The sequence below is a fragment of the Salvelinus alpinus genome, chromosome 18 (assembly GCF_045679555.1).
Source record: "Salvelinus alpinus chromosome 18, SLU_Salpinus.1, whole genome shotgun sequence".
Classification (NCBI taxonomy): Eukaryota; Metazoa; Chordata; class Actinopteri; order Salmoniformes; family Salmonidae; genus Salvelinus; species Salvelinus alpinus.
Window position 1 is genome coordinate 53,365,144 of NC_092103.1, and position 25,064 is coordinate 53,390,207.

General features: G+C 42.1%; 1 protein-coding gene across 1 annotated transcript in view; it reads right to left on the reverse strand.

Moving 5' to 3' along the window:
* Positions 1-24,157, reverse strand: part of LOC139543473 (low-density lipoprotein receptor-like) — a 24,271-nt gene extending 114 nt beyond the window's left edge. Inside the window, exons 1-15 of the mRNA XM_071349571.1 lie at positions 24,088-24,157; positions 23,786-23,905; positions 23,260-23,490; positions 22,375-22,488; positions 21,307-21,426; positions 21,086-21,211; positions 20,804-21,007; positions 15,730-15,898; positions 15,472-15,640; positions 15,151-15,373; positions 7,152-7,271; positions 6,828-7,046; positions 4,225-4,533; positions 3,570-3,785; positions 4-51 (exon numbers count right to left, since the gene is read on the reverse strand). Of these exons, the coding sequence (XP_071205672.1) occupies positions 4-51; positions 3,570-3,785; positions 4,225-4,533; positions 6,828-7,046; positions 7,152-7,271; positions 15,151-15,373; positions 15,472-15,640; positions 15,730-15,898; positions 20,804-21,007; positions 21,086-21,211; positions 21,307-21,426; positions 22,375-22,488; positions 23,260-23,490; positions 23,786-23,905; positions 24,088-24,145 (2,446 nt within the window). The 5' untranslated portion in view covers positions 24,146-24,157. The remainder of the gene's footprint in view (positions 1-3; positions 52-3,569; positions 3,786-4,224; positions 4,534-6,827; positions 7,047-7,151; positions 7,272-15,150; positions 15,374-15,471; positions 15,641-15,729; positions 15,899-20,803; positions 21,008-21,085; positions 21,212-21,306; positions 21,427-22,374; positions 22,489-23,259; positions 23,491-23,785; positions 23,906-24,087) is intronic.
* Positions 24,158-25,064: the final 907 nt, after the last annotated feature.

Consider the following 25,064-nt stretch of genomic DNA (forward strand, 5'->3'; position numbering starts at 1 on the left):
TACAGGTCTGAGCCAGAGTTGGCAGGACAGGAGGAAGGGCCTTGTTAGAATCTAGGGAGAGAGGTTACATTAGATTAATTTAAAGAGACTCTCCTCATCACATCACTGATGGACTGGTACAGGTCTGAGCCAATGTTGGCAGGACAGGAGGAAGGGCCTTGTTAGAATCTAGGGAGTGAGGTTACATTAGATTAATTTAAAGAGACATCACTGATGGACTGGTACAGACTGGAATGGTTGTAGTTGGTGCCAAATAAGCGGTAGTAAGGGGAATTGGAGTTCCTGTAGGGAGAGAGTATTACTGGTACAGACTGGCTGAGCAGGAGGCACTGAGTTGGAAACATATCCATTTTCATTTGAAGAGCTTTGAAACGATGGTCAACAAATTAAAGACATGATCCTACTAACCTTCCTTTACACAACGTAAACTCTGCCCCCTGAGACTTTAAATACACTGATCAAAAATATAAACACAAAATGTAAAGTGTTGGTCCCTTGTAAAGTGTTGGATATTTGATATTTATGATTTAAAGAAAATCCCAGCGATGTTGCACAAAAGCTTTTCAAATTCTGGGCACAAAAATATTTTTCACATCCCTATGTGTGAGCATTTCTTCCTTTGCCAAGATAATCCAGCCACCTGACAGGTGAGGCATATCAAGAAGCTGATTAAACAACGTGATCATTGGGAACAATAAAAGGCCTCTAACCTTTCATGGGTTAGTTCCATATATCTAATGGTCCACCAGTGTGAGTTTCTTTGTCAGGATGTAAGACTCAATGTGATCGTTGCGAAACAGGTTAATCCTCACTGCTCTCCAACCAAGGCACGTTGCCTGCTAATTAACTATAGGCTAATTATTTTCTAACAAGTTTTTTTTCTTTTTTTTCTAACATTTTGAATTCTTTCACGTAAAAAGTTGCGGAATGTATGTTTGAGGCTTCACTGAGCCAGACAAACTTCTTTTTGACAAGAGCTCAAGCACTTCTCCAGTGTTTCCACAGATCAAGAATGCAGATATTTGCTAATATCTGGTCAGAACAGGCCTTGCAAACTTTTTGTAATGATGCCCGCATTGCCATCATTGTCGTTTTCCTTACAAATATAAGTAATGTGCGTTCCTATCAAAGAGCCTTTGTTTCTGTATCGTGTTGTGCGACAGTAGAAACGGCTACATATGTATGGAGCGTAATGATTCACTGTTTTATTGACATATTTTCATGTGCTGTGACAAATTATGAAATATAATAATTATTATATTTCCGATTCTTGCATATTGTAATAACGTGTTTAAAACACTTGAAGGTTTAACTGATTATGATTATTATATTATGATGAGCTAATGCTAAGCTATTTGCCAGCTATGAGTGGCAGCATGTTTGTCTACATACCATGCATCCTGGTTGTCACAAAAGCGTCTGTCAGACCAAAGAAGTTATAACTAAACGAAGATTAGGGATGGTTCACACCACTGACTTATGGTGCTTTCAAGACAACTGGGAACTGAAAAATACGAGGTCAAATCATGACGTCCGTGATATTCAGGTCAGAAAGTTATCATTCTAGAAAGATGCCCATGTTCCCGAGTTGGATGACAGTTCAAAACACAATTCCCCAGTCGGGGCAAATTTTTTAGTTGCCAGCTCAGACCCCTCTGAGGTTTTATTTAGCTTGTAAACTTGTTTAAATTGATAAATCCCCCTCATATTTCCTGCATCACACCCCCCCACAATACCATTCCCCATTCTTACCCCCCATGGACTTGAAACCACTCCCCCTCCAAATGAAATGATCCACCACAAACACCCCGAATAATTTTTTACCAATATCTGGCAACCCCGTTTAGCTTTCACGCTACAGTTAGGTTTGTATTTAGGGTGAACTTTGAGGTGATTTGCTTTGTGATTTATCATACTAAATGACTTCTATCCTATATACACTAACAAGTACATATAAGATTTGTAAAATGCTGAAACGTGGCCAAACTAAGTAGATATTTCAGGCAATGGGCGCACGGGCGACAGGTAGCTTAGTTGTTCGTGCGTCGGGCCAGTAACCAAAAGGTTGCTGGACCAATTCCCTGAGCTGACAAAGTAAAAATCTGTAATTCTGCCCCTGAACAAGGAAGTTAACCCACTTCCCCGGTAGGTCGTCATTGTAAATAAGAATTTGTTCTTAACCTGTCTAGGACTGTAAACTGCATGCTACTCAGGCCCAGTTGCTAATATATGCATATTATTAGTAGATTTGGATAGAAAACAATGAAGTTTCTAAAACTGTTTGAATGATGTGAGTATAACAGAACTCATGGCAGGCAAACACCCGAGAAAAAAATCCAACCAGGAAGTGGGAATTCTGAGGTTTGTAGGTTTTCAACTCATCGCCTATCGAATATACAGTGGGGTATTGGTCAACTTGCACTTCCTAAGGCTTCCAATAGATGTCAACAGTCTTTAGAACCTTGTTTGATGCTTCTACTGTGAAGGAGCGGGGGATGAGGGTTCAGTCAGGGCTCTGGCAGAGTGCCATGAGCTGACCACACACGTTCACGTAATAGTTAGACCTGCGTTCCATCACATTTCTACAGACAAAGGAATTCTCCGGTTGGAAAATTGAAGATATGTTTAAAACATCCTTAAGGTTGATTCTATACTTCGTTTGACATGTTTCTACGAACTGTAATATGACTTTGTCTGAACTTTCGCATGGACCTGCCCGCGCGTCGTGTGTTTAGATTGTGTACTGAACGCACAAACAAAAAGGAGGTATTTGGACATAAATGGACTTTATGGAACAAATCAAACATTTGTGGAACTGGGATTCCTGGGAGTGCATTCTGATGAAGATCAAAGGTAAGTGAATGTTAAAAATGCTTTTCTGACATCTGACTCCACATGGCGGATATCTTTATGGCTTGTTTGGGCTCTGAACGCTGTACTCAGATTATAGCATGGTGTGCTTTTTCCGTAAAGTTTTTTTGAAATCTGACAGCGGTTGCATTAAGGAGAGGTTTATCTAAAGTTCCATGTATAATACTTGTATCTTTTATCAATGTTTCTTATGAGTATTTCTGTAAATTGATGTGGCTCTCTGCAAAATCATCGGATGTTTGAGGCAAAACATTACTGAACCAACACACCAATGTAAAGAGATTTTTGGATATAAATATGAACTTTATCGAACAAAACATACATGTATTGTGTAACATGAAGTCCTATGAGTGTCATCTGACGAAGATCAAAGGTCAATGATTAATTTTCTCTATTTCTGCTTTTTGTGACTCCTCTTTGGCTTGAAAAATGGCTGTTTTTCTGTGAATAGGTGCTGACCTAACATAATGATATGTTGTGCTTTCGTCATAAAGCCTTTTTGAAATCGGACACTGGTGGGATTAACAAGTTTATCTTTAAAATGGTGTAAAATACTTGTATGTCTGAGGAATTTTAATTCTGAGATTACTGTTGTTTTGAATTTGGCGCCCTGCACTTTCACTGGCTGTTGTCATATCGATCCCGTTAACTGGATCCCAGCCATAAGTTAAAGACATTAATGATCCTATTGTACTAACCTTCCTTTACATCAAGAGCCACGATCACCCTGACAACGCCTGGTCCGACAGGGACATCGTGGACACGCCTCCTGTCCCGCCGGTCCCACACAGTGATGACATCATTAAACAGCGACACTAGGAGCGGAGCGTGAGCGGCCATGATGGAACCAGGGACATTCCACTCTCTGCCTGCCAGGTGAGTCTGGGACTTCAACAGACTCATGATCTTCAGATCTACACAGGGTCAAGGAGCACAAAGAGCTTGTTTGAGTGGTAAGGCGTAAGCAACCGACTGTTAATGTAAGTCCAGGAGCAAAGTCAGCGGCGACAGCCTAACACGGATGTATCCTTCCAACAGCAAAGCTCAGATCAACCTGGTTCTTATTGTTTAGAAAATGTATTTGTCAAAATAAACACTTCTCCAACCCCCATATCACACACAAACTGAAAATACATAGGTGTACAATCAATTGGTGAGATGCTCAAATGTTACATTAATTTGTACATGGTTGGTTTCAGTCACTTCTTTGGTTGCGTTCGCACCAGCCCCACCCCAGCAGCCCCGCACGACATGATCATTCCTAACCAGATGACCAGCTCAACACCGAGGAGCACAAGAAAAAACATAGGAGACAGAATCACTGTTAAAGATATTGCATTAAGTGATACTGACCGTCCCCCTCTGTGTTCCAGAGCAGTGTGTTGGATTTCAGGTCCAAAACAATGCGCCCAGCGACGTGTCCCTCCACTCTCAGGACTTTCCTAGGGTTTCCTCCGGGCAGTCTCATGGATAGGATCCACCCAGCCTCCAGCAAGTACAGCCTCCCCCGCTGCCAGTCCAGATAAACATCTCTTACCTCACTGCCTGACTGGTACAGTCTCCGTGGGTAACCCTGATCCATGTTAGTGACGCCAACATAGACTTCATCACATGACAGCCAGTACAGATTTCTCATCTTCTGGTCTACTGACACCACGCAGGCTAGAAGGCAAGGACAGCACAACATGAATATACAGGACCAGAACAGTCTAGGAGAGGGAATGGACCAACATAACTCAATATTCGAAAGGCGTTCCTAATGTTTGATATAGATATATGACTGGCAGAGAAACAAAAAAATACATGCAACAATTTAAGATTTTACCGTGTTACAGTTCATATAAGGAAATCAGTCAACAGAAAAATGAATTATGCCCTAATCTATGGATTTCATTTGGCTGTGCAGGGATGCAGCCATTGGTGGGCCTGGGAGGGCATGAGCCAGGCCCAGCCAATCAGAGTTTATCCCTACAAAAGACACTCAGCTTTTGTAATGACAAATACTCCTCAGTACCCCACCACCACTACAAGTCAGAATATCCAGCAGGTGATGAAGCCAGATGTGGAGGTCCTAGGACTTCATGGTTACACGTGGTCTGTGGTTGGACGTACTGCCAAATTATCTAAAACATGAAGCGGCTTATGGTAGAGAATTTAGCATTCAATTATCTGGCAACAACTTGTGGACATTGCTGCTTTCAGCATGCCAATTGCATGCTCCTTCAAAACTTGAAACATTGTCATTGTGTTGACAAAACTGCACCATAGTGGCTTTTTATAGTCTCCAGTACAAGGTGCACCTGTGCAATGATCATGCTGGTTAATCAGCTTCTTGATATGCCACACCTGTCAGGTGTATGAATTAGCTTGGCAAAGGCGAAAAGCTCACTATCAGGGATTAACAAAATTGTACACTTGAGAGAAATAAGCTTTTTGTGCATTTGAAAACAGTTTGATTTCTCTTCAGCTCATGAAACATGTCATGTTGGCCTGTGGGTGAGGTTTATGACCCCCCCATAAATACCTCTTGACTACAGAAGGACTCTTGAAAAGCCTTTGTTAAACAGAGAGTCTGGTGACATCAAAAGGTGGGGGAACAGAACCATATTTCAGTAATCCAACCAGTTGAAAATATGCGATGGGACTTAATGAATATGATGTCAGTTCAGTTGGCATCTGAGACATGATTACTGATGGTAGGACGACAAACTCTTGGAAAGTCTACAGTTATCAGATTCACATGGAATTGTGCAATTTAAATGTTAAAATATGAAACTATTTGTTTAAAGACTAAATGTAATTTTAGCTTCCAAATAAGAGAATTGGGTTTTCATGAGTGAACTATGCTCAACTCAGTGGCCCCGCCCATGTGAACAGACATTGGTTATAAACTATGAAACACGCCCTTCTCTCCCCTCCTATATGAAGCCCTTGATAAAAATTGTACTTTCTGTCCGAGGACGTTATGGCGACAGTTCCACGTTAAGGGCTCAGATAATGTGTTCCAAGGACGTGTGGACTTGAGGTCCCCACGTTGAAAGTACAAAGACCACCTACAGAACTAAGCCAACCTTAGAGAACCTAATGAATTTAGCATAGAATTTCAAAGAAGGTCACGACCTACACCCCGGAAGGATGAATTTCGACTATACCAGCCAGAATATAGCATGAGCTTAATTAAAAAGTATGGCAACTTGGTATGAACTTTGAACTCTTATTCACTCCAGAAGTGATACCTTCTAGCCGTTGAGTTACAGCAGCAGCGTTGAGTTACACCAAACGTGGGCTAGGCGATGACGGATAGAGTATCCATTCTACCACGCTCCAGTTCACCACTAGACATTCTTCAGAGGTACAGAGATCCATAAAGGACAAACCGGCCTTCCATCGACAAACAATCTACCGAAGCGCAGCTCTGAGTAAATATTTATTGCATTCTCCTTTTTCAAATGGGCGGTTATTTAGAATGCATAAGATTCTGTATTTACGATAGCATAGCTTCTCCCTTTGTTACTCAGTCTTCCAGCTCTTTCACTCAAACCCAACCCCCTCTCTATGTAACCAGCCGTCGTATCTGTTCCGTCCGCTAGGGACGTTTTCTTTATGACATAATTTGTAATCAATGTATGATCCATTCTGTGTGATTATTTAGCTATTTAGTAAATAAATATTTAAACCAAATTTTGTATTGCTGATTCAACTTGTTAGCCAGAGTTCGTGAAGATAACCAAGAATTTACAACTTTCAGATGAGACTAAATAAGGTGAGGATTAAATATTGACTGCTATTGATGTAAAAGATTACCAGGTCTTAAGAGTTTATTCAGAAGATAATAGGACATGTTGCGTTTATATATTTGTTCAGTGTACATGCATATACGCTCAAAAACACTAAACCTGCACAATATGGCTCCATTATATGTACCTGATTTCTGGTTGGGAGAGTAAAGGGTGTACCTGGTCTCAGCGTGGGGACAGTCTCTGTTTGGTCGGTATTGAGGCTCCTGCGCATCACATCACCAGTGCTGTTTGCCCAGTAGACCCAGTCCCCCCTCCAGTCAATGTCAAAAGACTCCATGACGTCATCCGTAGTCAGCAGTAATGTCTTGATCAGTTCCTTCCCTTTCAACTCGAGCAGGTTCAGTGTTGTGGATGTTGCATAAGCAAACCTGGGATCTGTGTGATAGAATAACAAGTACATTGCTCAACCAATGCTCTAAAGTGCCAGAACTAGCAGAGAAAAAAACAGGGTTAGAGTTCTGTAATACATGGTAATCATACATTCACATGAGCCATCTGCCATGAGCAGTTTGTCATCAGGACAGGTACAGGTGAATCCAGCAGGCAGGTCCAGAGTCGGCATGCAGAGCAGACAGCCAGACTTTACACAGGCTGATGGAGCTTAAAAAAAGAAACATTAAATAATAACATGGAGTTGTCCTACAACAAAGGAGATGTTAGCCTTCGCATGATATGACCTACACCTCCAGAGTAAGCGTGATATGCCCAATTGGGGCGGTAGGTAGCCTAGTGGTTAGAGCGTTGGGCCAGTAACCGAAAGGTTGCTAGATCGAATCCCCGAGCTGACAAGGTAAAAATCTGTCGTTCTGCCCCTGAACAAGGCAGTTAAATCCACTGTTCCTAGGCCGTCATTGTAAATAAGAATTTGTTCTCAACTGACTTGCCTAGTTAAATAAAGGTTAAATAAAATATAAATACCTCCAGGATAAGCGTGAGATGCCCCGTACCTCCAGGGTAAGCGTGAGATGCCCCGTACCTCCAGGGTAAGCGTGAGATGCCCCGTACCTCCAGGGTAAGCGTGAGATGCCCCGTACCTCCAGGGTAAGCGTGAGATGTATAGCGGCCATTTGGCTCGGTTTCCAACAGTGAGGATTCGTACATTTTTTTCGAGACAATTGTCAGCTTCCATTCAGTCAGTACATAAAACTGCTTCGCCAGGCCACACATACACTCCTTTCTTGAAACATTAATATCTTAGCAGACTTTCTATTTATTATAGACATGTTCGAGCAGTGGCGAACCCAGGCCTTCAGGGGCGAACCAATTGGACCTAGGCCTTCAGAGTGCGACTGGTGCTGAAAGGACAGCAATGGTGATAATAAAGTTAGATCCGAAGTCTTGATTAGTACGTCATTTGTGACGTCATTTGTTCAGAGTGGTTCAGGTGTCATTTAAGCTCATAACTGTGTGATGTGTATACATTTGTTTCAAAGTATATTTGTTTAAAACCAACCAAGAATCACTGTGACCCTGATTCAGCCCACTGTAGTAAAAGGTTAACTTATATTAAATTAATCTTGAAAAGGGAGACGCTAACAAATTAGCACCATCCTCTTGGATGACACCTGCTGCAGCCACTGAAAACTAGCCTACAACAAAAGATGGTCAGCTAGACCATGCGAAAACTACTTGCAAAGTGACTTGTTGGGCATTGAAAAGGCAGATGTTGCCAGACATTTTTTGTAAAAATGGTCCCAAATGTATTAGGGCCACATTTTGCAGTGACTGGAATCAACCAATCACATTTTGAGTCGTAGTGGGTCCCACCCATTACAAATCAATAAGTGATTGGATGTTTCCAGTTACTCTAAAATACAGTACTTGTCCCCGAGACAACCACATAAAATAATGATTGGATCATTTTCTCTTCAGCGTTAACCCTTTCCTGTACAACAGAAACTGAAGAGAATGAGAACTATTGAAAATAATATATTATTATAAATCCTAATCCCTTCTGACGGCATATCCCTCATTGTTCCCCACTGTTTGGGTTAGTAATAATTTTTAGTGGCTCTGTTTACCCTCAGCAGGCATTCACCATTCTGAATGTCTAAAGAAACCATATGTTCTTCTAATAAACAGAAATACTGAACATGTTTTACTCTTATTATGGTGGTGATTTAACAAAACTATAATCCTGATCTTAAATTGGACTTTTGCTGGTCTCAGTCTTGACTGGTTTGGACCCATTGTCCCCCTTCCGGTCTTCGCCTTGACTGACTCGATTTGCTATGGTCTTGAATTGGTCTCGCTTCAGGCAGTCTCAAACACAACACTGACTTCTGGACATCAAAGCAGCGATCACTAACCTCGATTTGGATGAAGAATTCTACTTCAATGACTAGGTCATGCAGGACATACTGTTCACCCGGGACCAGGCCCTAATTCAAGACACTCGGAAAAGGAAAAGAAATAGATGCGGCAGACGTGGCCAACGTACAATCACTGGAGAACTAGACAAGCTCAAGACCATCCTATAAAAAGGAAATTTAAACAAATATCCTATGCTTCAGTGGTGGTTGAACGAGGACGATGGCTAATATAAATGCATCAGTAGGACAGAAAGGCAGCGTCTGGTAAACTCAACAGTTAACAGCTGGTGTATGATCTCGAATATTAAGGAAGTCTCAAGGTTCTGCTCACCTGAGTTAAAACGCATCATGTAGACCTAGTCTCTTTTTAGAGAATCAATCGCTTACACCCTAAACTAACGTGTAGGCTCAGCATTCCTGAACAGACCCATTAGTCAAATTTTCAACATTCTATCTGTTGCCCTCCAATGTTGGAGTTAATCTGAAACAAATCTACAGGGAAGTGTTATCAATATTGCTCATATTTCTATTTTGAATACTGATGCAATTCGTACGTGGCACATAATGACAAACTTGCATAATATGGCCGAGCCTAACAATGACAAACACTTCCAGGTGATTGCAAGGAAACTTGCGGACATTCTGCTATTGTTTACATTTTGTGCATCACCTGCAATGCGTCAAAAGACAAAAAATACAAGCGACAGAACCTACCGGCACTGCAAAAAGATGGGTAAACACTTTCCTGCGGATCCCCATATCCACCTACCGCCAAAAAGACCAACAGCTTGTACAACCAGTAAAGTGTAAATATTATTTTATTCTACTTTCTGCCTTGTAGAGACTATTGCACATTAATTACTGACTTCTTTTCAGACTGATAGCCATGGAGTAACCATAAGTAACCATACATTTTACTGTTATTTTACCAGGTAAGTTGACTGAGAACACGTTCATTTACAGCAACAACCTGGGGAATAGTTACAGGGGAGAGGGGGATGAATGAGCCAATTGTAAGCTGATTAGGTGACCGTGACCGAGGGACAGCTTGGGAATTTAGCCAGAACACCGGGGTTAACACCCCTACTCTTACAATAAGTGCCTTGGGATCTTTAATGACCTCAGAGTCAGGACACCCGTTTAACGTCCCATCAGAAAGACGGCACCCTGCACAGGGCAGTGTCACCAATCACTGCCCTGGGGCATTGGGATATTTTTTAGACCAGGGGAAAGAGTGCCTCCTACTGGCCCTCCAACACCACTTCCAGCAGCATCTGGTCTCACCCTGCTTAGCTTTAGAAGAAAGCCAGCAGTGGGATGCAGGGTATAGACTATACTATTTACCAAGACAGTTAGACTGCTATAAAAAATATAGCTATTTACCACCACATCCGAGGCTGGCACTCAGACTGCATTCAACGAGCTGTATAGGGCCATAAACCAAAAGGAAAATTCTTATCCAGAGGCAGCGCTGTTAGTGGCCAGTGATTTCAATGCAGGAAAACAAATTTATTTTACCTCTGTGCAACTAGAGCGGGAAAAACCCCCACAGACTATGCGTCTGTGTGGAGTGAAGGTGATCGAGAGTTCTTTTTTTTTTACCTTGCCGTTATTGGGCATAGTGACTATGGTGGACTGCTTAAAACAAGTAGGTATTACAGACTGAGTCAAAACTCCGCGACCCTCCATTTGGCAAATCTGACCATAGCTCTATCCTCCTGATTCTGGCTTACAAGCAAAAACTCACAGGAAGTACCAGTGATACACTGATTTCTGAAGTGGTCCAATGAAGTGGATGCTAAGCTACAGGACTGTTTAGCTAGCAGACTGGAATATATTCCGGGATTTATCTGTTGGCACTGAGGAGTTTACATCAGTTATCGGCTACACTAATAAGTGCATCGACAACGTAGGTACATATCCCAGCCAGAAGACATGGATTACAGCAAACATTCAAACTGAGCTAAAGGCTAGAGCTGCCGCTTTCAAGGAATGGACGCTTAGAAGAAATCCTGCTACGCCCCCAAACCATCAAAGACAAAGCATCAATACAGGACTAAGATTGAATCTTGGCTCTCTAATTCTCTCCTTCTCTCTTTCTTTCTCTCTCTCGGAGGACCTGAGTCCTAGGATCATACGTCAGGACTACCGGGCATGATGACTCCTTGCTGTCCCCAGTTCACCTGGCCTTGCTGCTATTCCAGTTTCAACTGTTCTGCCTGCGGTTATGGAACCGCCACCTGTCCCAGACCTGCTGTTTTCAACTCTTAATGATCGGCTATGAAAAGCCAACTGAAAATTACTCATGATTATTATTTGACCATGCTTGTCACTTATGAACATTTTGAACATCTTGGCATAGTTCTGTTATAATCTCCACCCGGCACAGCCAGAAGAGGACTGGCCACCCCTCATAGCCTGGTTCCTCTCTAGGTTTCTTCCTAGGTTTTGGCCTTTCTAGGGAGTTTTTCCTAGCCACCGTGCTTCTACACCTGCATTGCTTGCTGTTTGGGGTTTTAGGCTGGGTTTCTGTACAGCACTTCGAGATATTAGCTGATGTACGAAGGGCTTTATAAAATAAACTTGATTGATTGAATCCTACTACACATAGCGCATGCTATGAGTACGCATCCTAGTAATCCGTCTGGCCCCGCAGCCTTATGAATGTTGACCTGTTTAAAAGGTATTGCTCACATCTGCCACAGAGAGCGTGATCACACAATCATCCGTAACAACCACTCCCTGACCAAGTCTAATACTTTCGTTTCATGCAGACCACAAGTCAGTGTGTCCAAGAAAGTGAAGGTAGCCTGCCTAAATGACTACCGACCCGTAGCACTCACATCCGTAGCCATAATGTACTTTGAAAGCCTGGGCATGGCTCAACACGATTATCCCGGAAACCCTAGACCCAATCCGCCACAACAGATGACGCAATCTCAATCGCACTCCACACTACCCTTTGCCACCTGGACAAAAGGAACACCTATGTTAGAATGTTTTTCATTGACAACAGCTCAGCGTTCACCTTAGTGCCCTCAACTCTTCGCTAAGGACCCTGGGACTAAACACCTCCTGTAACTGGATCCTGGACTTCGACGGCCGCCCCCAGGTGTAAAAAAAGTGTAGGCAACACCACATCTGCCACGCTGATCCTCAACACTGGTGCCCCTCAGGGGTGCATGCTCAGTCCCCCCCTGTACTCTCTGTTCAACCACAACCGCATGACAAAGCACGACTCCAACACCATCATAAAGTTTGCCAACTACACTGATCAGCAACAATGAGAAGGCTGATAGGGAGGTCGTCAGACCTGGCAGTGTGGTGCCAGAAAAACAACCTCTCCCTCAACGTGCGCAAGACAAGGGAGCGGATCGTGGACTACAAGGAAAGGAAGGCCGAACATGACCCCATTCACATCAACAGGGTTGTAGTGGAGCGGGTCAAGAGTACCAAGTTCCTTGGTGTCCATCACCAAACTATCATGGTCCAAAAACACCAAGACAGTCATGAAGAGGTCACAATGCCATTTCCCCCCCAAGAGACTGAAAAGATTTGGAATGAGTCCCCAGAACCCCAAAAAGTGATCCACCTGCACCATCGAGAGCATCCTGACCGGTTGCATCACCATGGCAACTGCTTGGCATCCGACCATAAGGAGCTACAGAGGGTAGTGCGTATGGCCCAGTAAATCACTGGGGTCAAACTTCCTGCCATCCAGGACCTATATACAAGCCGGTGTCGGAGGAAGGCAAAACATGTGTCAATGACTCCAGTCACCCAAGTCATAGATTGTTCTCTACTACCACACAGCAAGCAGTACCGGAGCACCGCCGCCAAGTCTAGGTCCAAAAGGCTCCTTAATTACTTAATACCCATCCCGGATCCGGGAGCCTCCTCATCAAAAAAGCTGACTAGCATAGCCTAGCGGGACAGGGATATCATATAATATAATTTATGAAATCACAAGTCCAATACAGCAAATGAAAGATAAACATCTTGTGAATCCAGCCATCATTTCTGATTTTTAAAATGTTTTACAGCGAAAACACAATATGTATTTCTATTAGCTAACCACAATAGCCAAAGACTCAACTGCATATTTTCACCATGTTTCTACCGCATAGGTAGCTATCACAAAACCGACCAAATAGAGATATAATTTGTCACTAACCAAGAAACAACTTCATCAGATGACAGTCTTATAACATGTTATACAATACATTTGTTTTGTTCGAAAATGTGAATATTTAGAGCTGCAAACCGTGGTTATACATTGTGAAAATGTAGCAACATTTCCCCAGAATGTCAGGAGCTATTTTGGACACTCAACTAATCTGACCAAAGAACTCATCATAAACTTTACTAAAAAAATACATGTTGTATGGCAAATGAAAGATACACTGGTTCTTAATGCAACCGCCGTGTTAGATATAAAAAAATAACTTTACCATAAACAGCTTGCGTTATTGTGAGACGGCGCACGCCAAAACGGCGGAGAATAGAAATAACATTTTCCACAGAAAAACAAAATATCATAAATTGTTCTTACTTTTGCTAAGGTTCCATCAGAATCTTGTACAAGGAGTCCTATTTCCAGAATAAATCGTTGTTTGGTTTTAGAATGTCCTTTTATCCTGTCGAATTCGCGCCACAATGCTAGCCAATGTTGATGACGTTCCCAGTTTCTCGACGCAAAGAACGGAAAACTCCAAAAGTCCCAATAAACGTTGAATAATCTGATAAAACTCGGTTGAAAAAACATACTTTACGATGTTATTATCACATGTATCAAATAAAATCAGAGCCGGAGATATTAGCCGTGTATACCGAACGCTTATCAGAAGACAATATGGAGGTGCTTCGCGCGCCTAGGTAGAGAAAGGAAATTCCTGACCTGCCACTCCAAAAGCTCTTGTTCGACCTCAGATCAAGCTAGACACCCCATTCCACCTTCCACTGCCTGTTGACATCTAGTGGAAGGCGTATGAAGTGCATGCATATCGATAAATATAAGCCAGTTGAATAGGCAGGCCCTGGAACAGAGCCTCGTTTTCAGATTTTTCACTTCCTGTCTGGAAGTTTGCTGCAAAATGAGTTCTGTTTTACTCAGATATAATTCAAACGGTTTTAGAAACTAGAGTGTTTTCTATCCAATAGTAATAATAATATGCATATTGTATGATCTAGAATAGAGTACGAGGCAGTTTAATTTGGGCACGATTATTTCCAAAGTAAAAATAGCGCCCCCTATTGACAAGAAGTTAACAGCTTCTACCCCAAGCCATAAGAATGCTGAATAATTAATCAAATGGCCACTCGGACTATTTACATTTAATTATATTTCTTGAACTGTATTGTTGGTTAACTTGTAAGTAAGCATTTCACAGTAAGGTCTACACCTGTTCTATTCGGCGCATTGTGACAAATAAAAGGCAAACTCAGCTCTATCATTCATTGAATCAGATAGCTCAATCATCAAAACCGACTGATATTGCCAACTTGGGCACGACATACCAGCAACAAGCACACACTACACATCCAAATACAATACCTTCCAAAATTTCGGGGTCACTTCAAAATGTCCTTGTTTGATAGAAAAGCACATTGTCAATTAAAATAACATCAAATTGATCAGAAATAGTGTAGACATTGTTAATGTCGTCAATGACTACTGTAGCTGGAAACGGCAGATTTTTAATGGAATATCTACATAAGGGTACAGGGGCCCATTATCAGCAACCATCGCAGTGGCAGACCACGTGTAACACCTGCACAGGATCGGTACATCACACCTACGGGACAGGTACAGGATGGCAACAACTGCCCGAGTTACACCAGGAACGCTCAATAGTCTTATTCATTCCTTTACACTTGTGTGTTTAAGGTAGTTATTGTGAAATTGTTAGGTTAGATATTACTGCATGGTCGGAAATACAAGCATTTCGCTACACGCACAAATTCTTATTTACAATGACGGCATAGGAACAGTGGGTTAACTGCCTTGTTCAGGGGCAGAAAGACAGATTTTACCTTGTCAGCTCGGGGATTCAATCTAGCAACGAATCGGTTACTGGCCCAACGCTCTAACCACTAGCCTACCTGCCACCCAAACATGTTGTTTGATATGCCCCATGCCTTTAGAGTTAGCATGATATACCCCATACCTTTTGGCTGCTGTTGTTCATGGTATGCCTCTAGGACAGAGAGTGTTGTCCTCTGAATAAAGGTCTTCTGATCAGGTCGGTCCTGAGGGGAACGCCACAGACCCATCTGATCTGTCCAGTAGAACCACCTCTCAAACACCGCCAGGCTCTGAGCTGGTCTCCTCTTGAAGAACTCCAGAAAGCTGTAGCGACCACTCCCATCCACTCGCACAGTCTCTATGGACTGAAAAAGAAGAAAAACAATTGGTTCTACCTTGGCAATATGTTCATTGCTGCGGGCAGACAAGGTACTATTGGTTATAGCTGGACTATATCATGAACCTTTTTAAAATCACTCATCCAGTACAGCCTCCGAACTGTAACGTCCAGGGTCAGACTCCGTGGTGCCTGTGCAGTGAGGACCACCAGAGATTCCTGCTTTAACCCATCCATCCCAGATCTCTCCAGAGTCATTTTATCACCTGGACCTTTGTTGATCCAAAACAACAAGCTGCAAAGTAAAGGAGAAAATGACAAATTGTTAGCGATAAATGCCCCAACCACTGATCAAAAGTACCACAAATATGAACATGATCCAACCTTTCAATGGGAAGAAGGACCAGCTCCAACGGGTCTATGTTCTTGGCCAAGACTGTTGCAAATCCACTCCCATCAGCTGCCCCAACATGAATAGACCGGGTCTTCTGGTTGGTCCAGTACAGCTGGCCTGTCAGCCAATCACAGACTAGACTTCTAACCCCATATTGTCCTGAGAGCAGAGGGGGAACCACATCACAATTCTACATACCTAGTGTCCAGGGCAGGCTCCAGGCATAAACAAACAGTCAGGGTCTGAACTTAATGTTGAAAGTTTGAATAGTAGAATACACAAGGTGCAATTTAGAAATGGACCAGGCCCAAATCCAACATTTGGAGGAAGAGGCAAATTTAGAGGCCAGTGTGCAGGATACCTGACGAGACTACATCAGTGAGTGGATAAACCGCCTCGAACCTCTGTTATAACATTCAATCACTGGAGAATAAACTTGATGAGCTGCACTCTAGACTACCAATGTAATATATTTTTCTCCAACTAGTGGCTGAACAAGAACATGGAAAATATAAATCCAGCTGTTTTTTCTACTCTATACTGCGTTGGGTAAGCGCTCCTGCTCACCTGAGTTAAAATCTCATACGCTGTGGACCAGAGGTCCACATGAGCCAAGTTTACAATTGGCTCATTCATCCCCCTCCTCTCCCCTGTAACTATTCCCCAGGTCGTTGCTGCAAATGAGAACGTGTTCAGTCAACTTACCTGGTAAAATAACGGATAAAAAAAAAAAAAAAAAAAGGTGTCAAACTCTTTCTATGGAGGGCCTAGTGTCAGCTGGTTTTTCCCCTTTCAATTAAGAACTAGACAACCAGGTGAGGCACGTTCCTTACTAATTAGTGGCCTTAACTCATCAATCAAGTACAGGGAAGGCACAAACTTCCCATGGAATGAGTTTGACAGGTGCTGTAAACCATACTATTTACCAAGAGATTTTAATCTACTTTTCGTTACAGTCTACTTACCACCACAAACCGACCTTGGCACTAAGACTGCAATCGAGCTGTATAAGAGACATAATTTATAGATCGGCAGGTAAGGGTGCTCTCGAGCGGCTATATGTTCTTTACCATTCAGCCATCAGATTTGCCACCAATAGTCCTTATAGAACACATCACTGTACTCTATACTCTTCTGTAAACTGGTCATCTCTGTATATCCGTCACGAGACTCACTGGTTGATGCGCTTACTTATAAAACCCTCTTAGGCCTCACTTCCCCCTATCTGAGATATCTACTGCAGCCCTCATCCTCCATATACAAACCCATTCTGCCAGTCACATTTTGTAAGGTCCCCAAAGCACACATCCCTTAGTCGCTCGTCTTCAGTTTTCTGCAGCTAGCGGCTGAAACAAGCTTCAACAAACTGGACTGTTTTATCTCAATCTCTTCTTTCAAAGACTCACTCATGGACACTGACAGTTGTGGCTGCTTTGCGTGATGTATTGTTGTCTCTATGGTCTTGGCCTTTGTGCTGTTGGCTATACCCAATAATGTTTATACCCTGTTTTGTGCTGCTGCCCTGTTGTGCTGCTGCCATGTGGTGTTGCTGCCATTCTATGTTGTCGTCTTAGGTCTATGTAGTGTTGCGTTGTAATGTGTGTTTTGTCCTATATTTGTTAACCTTTTGTCAATAGGGGGAGCTGTTAGCATTATTTATTTTTTTACATTTCCAAATTAAACTGCCTCGTACTCAATTCTTGCTCGTACAATATGCATATTATTATTACTATTGGATAGAAAACAATCTCTAGTTTCTAAAACCGTTTGAATTATGTCTGTGGGTGAACCAGAACTTTCTACAGCAAAAATCATGACAGGAACTGCGAAGGTCTGAAAACTAGGCTCTGATCTCGGATCAGTTTAAAACTCTGTGTATGCCCTATGGATCGAAATGAACTGCACCCGCCTTCCCCTGGATGTCAGTAACCAATGAGAAGTGGAATGGTGTCTACGTGTTTCTCAGAGTTTATAAAAGGCAATGGAGTCAGATGTCCCTTCTTTTCGACGCTCGCCAAGGCGCAAGAGGGGACATCAGAATTGCATGTTGAATAGCTCTTGTTATCGGGCTAAGATATATCCGTCTGTGATTTAATTCGAAATAGGTGTTAGAAACATCATAACGAAGTTATTTGAAACCGATTTATATCAGTTTATGCGAGTATATTGCTATTTTTCTGAATTTCCTTAGTATTGCGTTTGAGGATTTGGGCATGTGTGTGCCGTGTAGCTATCGTTAGCTGCTAGTTCCGAAGTTGAGGAGGTCGTTTTACAACATAGAAACGATTCTTTTGGACAAAGGACACATTGCCCAAGATACTGATGGAAGCTCGTCCAAAAGTAAGAGTTATTTATGATTTTATTCCATATTTATGTGGAAAAATGTAAACTCAGTTGTCGGCCATTTTTTGCGGCACTAGTCTGGCTGTAACTCACAATGTATGTCTAGTAACGTTAATTTTAAAAATCTAAATCAGCGGTTGCATTAATAACCAATGCATCTTTCATTAGCTGTCCAACCTGTATTTTTAGTCAATCTAATCGATAAATAATCGTAAACATAGGTGCCTTTCCAAGATGGCGCCGGCCAGAATGCATGCCATGTTTTGACAGATTACATTGCATAACCACGATTTGTGATGCTAAATATGCACATTTTCGAACAAACTCTATATGCATTGTGTAATATGATGTTACAGGACTGTCATCTGAAGAATTCTGAGAAGGTTAGTGAAAAAATTAATATATTTTGGTGGCGATAACGTTATCGCCCCTTTTGCCTTGATTCAATGCGGGGGTGATGTTAGCTCATGTGGTATGCTAATATAACGATATATTGTGTTTTCGCTGTAAAACACTTAGAAAATCTGAAATATTGTCTGGATTCACAAGGTCTGTGTCTTTCAATTGCTGTAGGCTGTGTATTTTTCAGAAATGTTTTAGGATGAGTATTTTGGTAATTGACGTCGGTCTCTGTAATTATTCCGGCTGCTTCCAACGCTATTTCAGATTGCAGCTGCAATGTAGAACTGTGATTTATACCTGAAATATGCACATTTTTCTTAAAAAAACATATGCTATACCATAAATATGTATTCAGACTGTCATCTTATGAAGTTGTTTCTTGGTTAGTGGCTATATATATATATATCTTTATTTAGTCGAATTAGTGATAGCTACTGATGGAGTAAAAAAATGGAGTCAAAAAAGTGGTGTCTTTTGCTAACGTGGTTAGCTAATAGATTTACATATTGTGTCTTCCCTGTAAAACATTTTAAAAATCAGAAATGGCTGGATTCACAAGATCTGTATCTTTCATCTGGTGTCTTGGACTTGTGATTTAATGATATTTAGATGCTTGTATTTACTTGTGACGCTATGCTAGGCTATGCTAGTCAGCTTTTTTACTGTGGGGGTGCTCCCGGATCCGGGATGAGTACCAAGTAAAAGTTAAATTACATTTAATCAGTCATTGTAATATTAATATTCTTAACTCACTTGTCTAGTTAAATAAATACATCTAAAAATACAAATCTGCTACATCAAAACAAACCAACCATCGCGATTCTGCTACATCAAATCAAACCAACCATCAGGATTCTGCTACATCAAATCAAACCATCATAGAGGATTCTGCTACATCAAATCAAACCATCATAGAGGATTCTGCTACATCAAATCATCATAGAGGATTCTGCTACATCAAATCAAACCAGAGGATTCTGCTACATCAAATCAAACCATCATAGAGGATTCTGCTACATCAAACGAACCATCATAGAGGATTCTGCTACATCAAACGAACCAACCATCAGAAGATCCAGATAGGTTGTCATCCAATATGATTACGTAGTACCTGTTGACTATCAAACCAGGAGAAACTAGTTAAATTAGCTAGCTTGGCTAATTGAGTCTGCATGTGCTCTCGTACTACAGTTAAAAATAACTCCAATCAGAATGTTAAGTAGCAGCCTTACCTGTTGGCTTTGTCATTGTAGCCTATCCTTCTCCTTTAAGATTTTATCCGTAATTTTAATTTCATCGATGCAGTATCTCGTAACTTTTGCCACAGAGGCTTTGACTGATGATTGACCAACCACTAGTTACATGCGCCACTTTCGTGAACCAGGAGCAGCAGCATAAATTACACAATTTCTATTTACTGCAGCAGTCGCCATCACATTTGTATGGGTCCTACTGGACAAATCAATTAAAATTACACATACCCTGATAAGCTGACCACACCGCTCACGTCGCAAAATAAATTTAGGAATCATTGTTATTAAATTATTGCACCCACTGCTTGCGCACGTCAACGAGTGTCTGCGTTGCCAAGGGCTAAAATAGAAGTCCTTTCCATTTCTGACACAGATCGCGCTGCAAGTCCTATCTCTCCCATCTCATTAGTTTATAGAAGCAGGTACCCACGTGCCATCTCATTGGTTATACCCACGTGGGTGATTGAAAGATGAACTGTTGCTGGTTGTCATGGTATTACTAGGAAATTTTAGATGCCAATCACCATATAAGTTAAACGATGAAAAGCCTGGGAGGAGAGATGACTGGAAACGATTCTACCATTTTATGTGTGGATTAATTGTCGGAGTAGAGGATCTTGTGCATTTCAGGTAAAATAACAACCTAATGCTAATATCCCAGGTCAAACTAGCTTGCAACAGCAAGCTAGCTAGATAGGACAAATTAGCTAGCAAGTGCAAGCTAACTAGCTATATTGCCATAAATGTTTAATGCTTTTCGACCTGTCCAAATTAATGTCATTGGTTCAGAGTTTGTTTTGATATTTTAACCTACGTGTCGTGATCGCGTTTGGTGTAGGGTGACAAAATAAATGTATGCTCGATGGCGCCCGCACGCAGCCGGTTTGGGTTCCGTGTGAAACCCATGATAATCAGATCCGAACCAGACCTGTGAGAGTTAGAGTTCTGGATCCGGACCTGCTCAGGTCCCTGATTGGGTATCCAGGTACAGGTGGAGCCATGAAGACCTCTAGATCCTGCTACATCAGGAGAAACATATCATGATAGAGAATTAGAACACACCAACCATGATAAAGGATCCTGCTCTTCTGCTCCTTAGCCTTGTAGATGTTCCCCTGGTCATCAGCCCAGTAGAATGAGCTTCTGGAGAGATCAAAGGCCAGGGCCAGAGGATCATAGCCAATACTCTGAATAGACTCGAATCTCAGAGTCTTCAGATTCAGAAATCCGATAGTTCCCTTCTTTGCAGTCAGAAACTTTGTATAATTTCCTGAAAAGCATCAGATATTGAACAGGTTTAGATAACCAGTCAGAAGTTAATCAAACTAATGTTACTATGAAAAGTCACCTTTAGCATAGCAGTAAGTGGTTCCTTGAAGCTGGAAGCCGTCTCGGCAGTGGCAGTAGAAGGACCCGGGTGTGTTGACACAGAAGTGCATGCATGGACCGTAAGGCAGAGAGCATTCATCCACATCTACAGAGAGGGGTTCAGAGTATTTAGGCTTACAGTAAAGGAATAGATAATGAAACCAGTCATCAATAACGCAACAGGATCACAGACATCCTCACCCAGACAGGAGGCTCCATGAGCAGACAGCCTATGGCCTTTAGGACAGGAGCAGAGAGCTCCCCAGGGCTGATCCAAACAGGAGTGACTGCAGCCACCATTCTCTTCTGAACAGGTCCTCCCTGGAAGGTAGAGATGAGTCAGATCAGCCTGTCCTTTGACGCGTTTCAGATGCTTTAACAGTCAGTTATGACTGAAGAGGTTCATATAGGTAGTGGTGAGGGGTTAGATGTTAGAGCAGGGGTGTCAATCTAATTGACCCGTGGTCTACATGTGGTCTTCATTGTATTATATAGGGGCCTCCCGAGTGGCGCAGTAGTCTAAAGCACTGCATCACAGTGCTAGCTATGCCACTAGAGACTCTAGGTTCGAGTCCAGGCTCTGTCGCAGCCGGCCGCGACCGGGAGACCCATGTGGCGGCGCACAATTGGCCCAGCATCGTCTGGGTTAGGGGAGAGTTTGGCCGGCAGGGATGTCCTTGTCCCATCGTGCGCTAGCGACTCCTGTGAGGGCCGGACGCAGTGCACGCTGACACGGTCGCCAGGTGTACGGTGTTTCCTCCGACACATCAGTGCGGCTGGCTTCCAGGTTAAGTGGGCATTGTGTCAAGAAATGGTGTGGCCTGGTTGGGTTGTGTTTCGGAGGACGCATGGCTCTCGACCTTCGCCTATCCCGAGTCCGTAAGGAAGTTGCAGCGATGAGACAAGACTAACTACCAATTGGATATCACGAATTTGTGGCGAAAAAGGATACATTTTTTTGTATTTCATTGCGGTCAAAATTTGCTAAGAATTGTCTTCTAGCTTTCATTTGGATGATTATTAGCAAGCGGGACAGAGTGAAAAGTTTAGAAATGTAGGTCCACAATTTGGTTTTAGTGATCTCAGTGTACATTAAGATAGTTTTCCCCTGAAAAGTTTTTCCTTAAATCCACATGATTGAATGGGTCCGGGGGCCGGTTCTGGCCAGTGAGCCATATGTTTGAAACCTCTGGGTTAGAGGTTCCTACCACAGGTAAAGGGTTATAGACTGAAGGTTAGGGTTAGCGGTCAAAGGTTAGAATTTCCTACCACAGGTAGAGGGTTCATCGCTGCCATCAGAGCAGTGCAATTTTCCATCACACCTCTCATCTTCAGTCAGACACGCCCCTCCAGGACAACGCACAGCCATTGGCCCACACCGGCCTGGAAGAGTAATAGCTTTAAAAACACATAAAAACTACACCACACTACATGCCTTCCTGCAAGAGGAAGGAACACACATGCCCAGACCTATAGGTTACATACTACTTCGGCTGATTATTTTTGATCAGTCTAATTTATTGATATATTGTCCGAAACAAAGCACTACAAACACGTGGAAGCCAGAATGTTGAATGAAATAACATGTAAACCTACTCTTTCAGTGGTCTGTCCTGTTGGCCCTTCAGCTGCTCAAAATGTTTGACAAAATAGCCGTAAGAATGTATTGTTTAACCCAAGGTTTTAGAGCACCGGTTATGAAGATTGAATTTCTATCACCTGGCACATACGCAAAACCATGTCAACAACTGCAAGACTTCAGTTAGTATGCATGGTTCGCGTGCATGTACTGTACTTCCTGTGCCAATGCTTTCTGTCATGAGCAAACATTTTTATTGCCATGTCGGTTTAATAATACTTTCCTGTGGATATTTTGTCAAATGTTGACCAGCTGAATGTCCAACACCACAGACAATTGGCAAAGTTAATTCAAATGTAATTTGGAACATTGTTTTTTTTCTCACTGTTTAAATGTGCATGGCATTGCCTAAACAATTGAAGGTCTTATCATTTTTTGTGACTACATACTACTGTACACAGGCCAAAATACTTGCTCTTCTCATTTCCATAATAGCTCCTATTACATGGTAACTGAATAGTTCCTAAATTCCATAGTATCACATACATGCTCTCGTTGTTTCCATAATATCTCACCACAGGTCTCATCAGAGTTGTCCACACAGTCATTAGCACCATTACAGTATTGGTCCTTGGGGATGCAGATCTTATTCCTACACCTCCAGTCCCCCTGCAGACAGCCCTGGTTCTCTGGGCAGTTAAACTCATCAGACCCATCAGAACACTGGCGCTGCCCATCACATACTGCAGAGGTACTTACACAACCAGGAGCCCCGGTCATGCAGGCAACCTGGCCCCTAGGACAGGCTGGGGAACAAGGACAAACAGACCTATTGTGAACAGACTAGAGTAAATACATTTAACAGACCTAAATTGTATAATCTACAGTAAATACATTTAACAGACCTAAATGGTATAGTCTACAGTAAATACATTTAACAGACCTAAATGGTATAGTCTACAGTAAATACATTTAACAGACCTAAATGGTATAGACTACTTTTAGTAAATACAGGGTTAACGTTACATTTAGAATTTCCCCACATCAAAATATGGAATCTCCTGGAAGAGAGCAGTAACAGTGAAACATAGCATAACTTACGGCAGGCCATTTCATCAGAGCCGTCCATACAGTCTCCATTTCCATCGCAGTACCAGGAAAGAGGCAGACAAGCTCCATCATCACACTGCCACTGGTTACCCCCACACAGCTGGCCAAAACCTGCAAGACCACACAGTTTAGGGCCCACACGGGTTAGGGCCCACACGGGTGACCCAAACCTACAAGGCACAAAACATTCCACTGGCAGGTGTTTTCTACTGTAAGGCTACATGATATCAATCAATGTTTACAAGACAAAAATGAATCAACTTAATACTGCAGCTTATTCAGAACCATTTTACCTGTCAAACATCTCACGCTGATAAGTAAAAGCAGACATGTGAACTGCAGCAGTTCCATGACCAACCATGAAGCTTGTTAGGACTAAAAAGTACCTGCCTTACAGGGATAGCCTTTATTGAGTAACAATCAACTACACATTGTTCTGATTGGTCTAATTAACTACACTCTGTTCTCATTGGAGGGTCACTGGGATCCCCAGCTGCAGGGTGATTGAAGGGGGAAGGGAAGATAGAGCCATATGATAAAGACATAGGCCCGGTTTCCCTAAAGCATCTTTATGCCTGGCGTACACTACACAACTTTCAAAATCCTAACATCGCTGAGCCTCTCGCATTATATTACAATCTTTTCTGACGTTTTTTGTCTTGCCAATGTAGTGGTGCAAAGAGATTCTTTACTTGGATTCTCAATACCACGATGTCTCACTTAAACTTTATTTAACTAATTATGTGACTTCTGAAGGTAGTTGGTTGCACCAGATCTTATTTAGGGGCACGCACCAGTTTTCAAATTATTTTTTTTTAAATTACATTTTACAAAACATGTTCTTTTTGTAATTTCACTTCATCAATTTGGACTATTTTGTGTATGTCCATTACATGAAAGCCCCAAAAAATCCATTTAAATTGCAGGTTGTAATGCAACAAAAAACACCAAGGGGGATGAATACTTTTTCAAGGCATTGTATGTATGTAGTCTTCATTCCTCCATTCCTTCCTAATGTGTGTGTATTGGGTATATGTTGTGTAATTTGTTAGATATTACTTGTTAGATATTACTGCACTGTCCGAGCTAGAAGCACAAGCATTTTTCTACATCTGCAATAACATCTGCTAATCACACGTATGTGACCAATACAATTTGATTTGAACAAGCCCATTGTTTCTATAAAATAATTACTAAACGATGGAGGGGATTTGTTTTCACATGGACATATTGTCAGGTTTTGGACAGGACTGTTCTGGTTTTTTGTCAC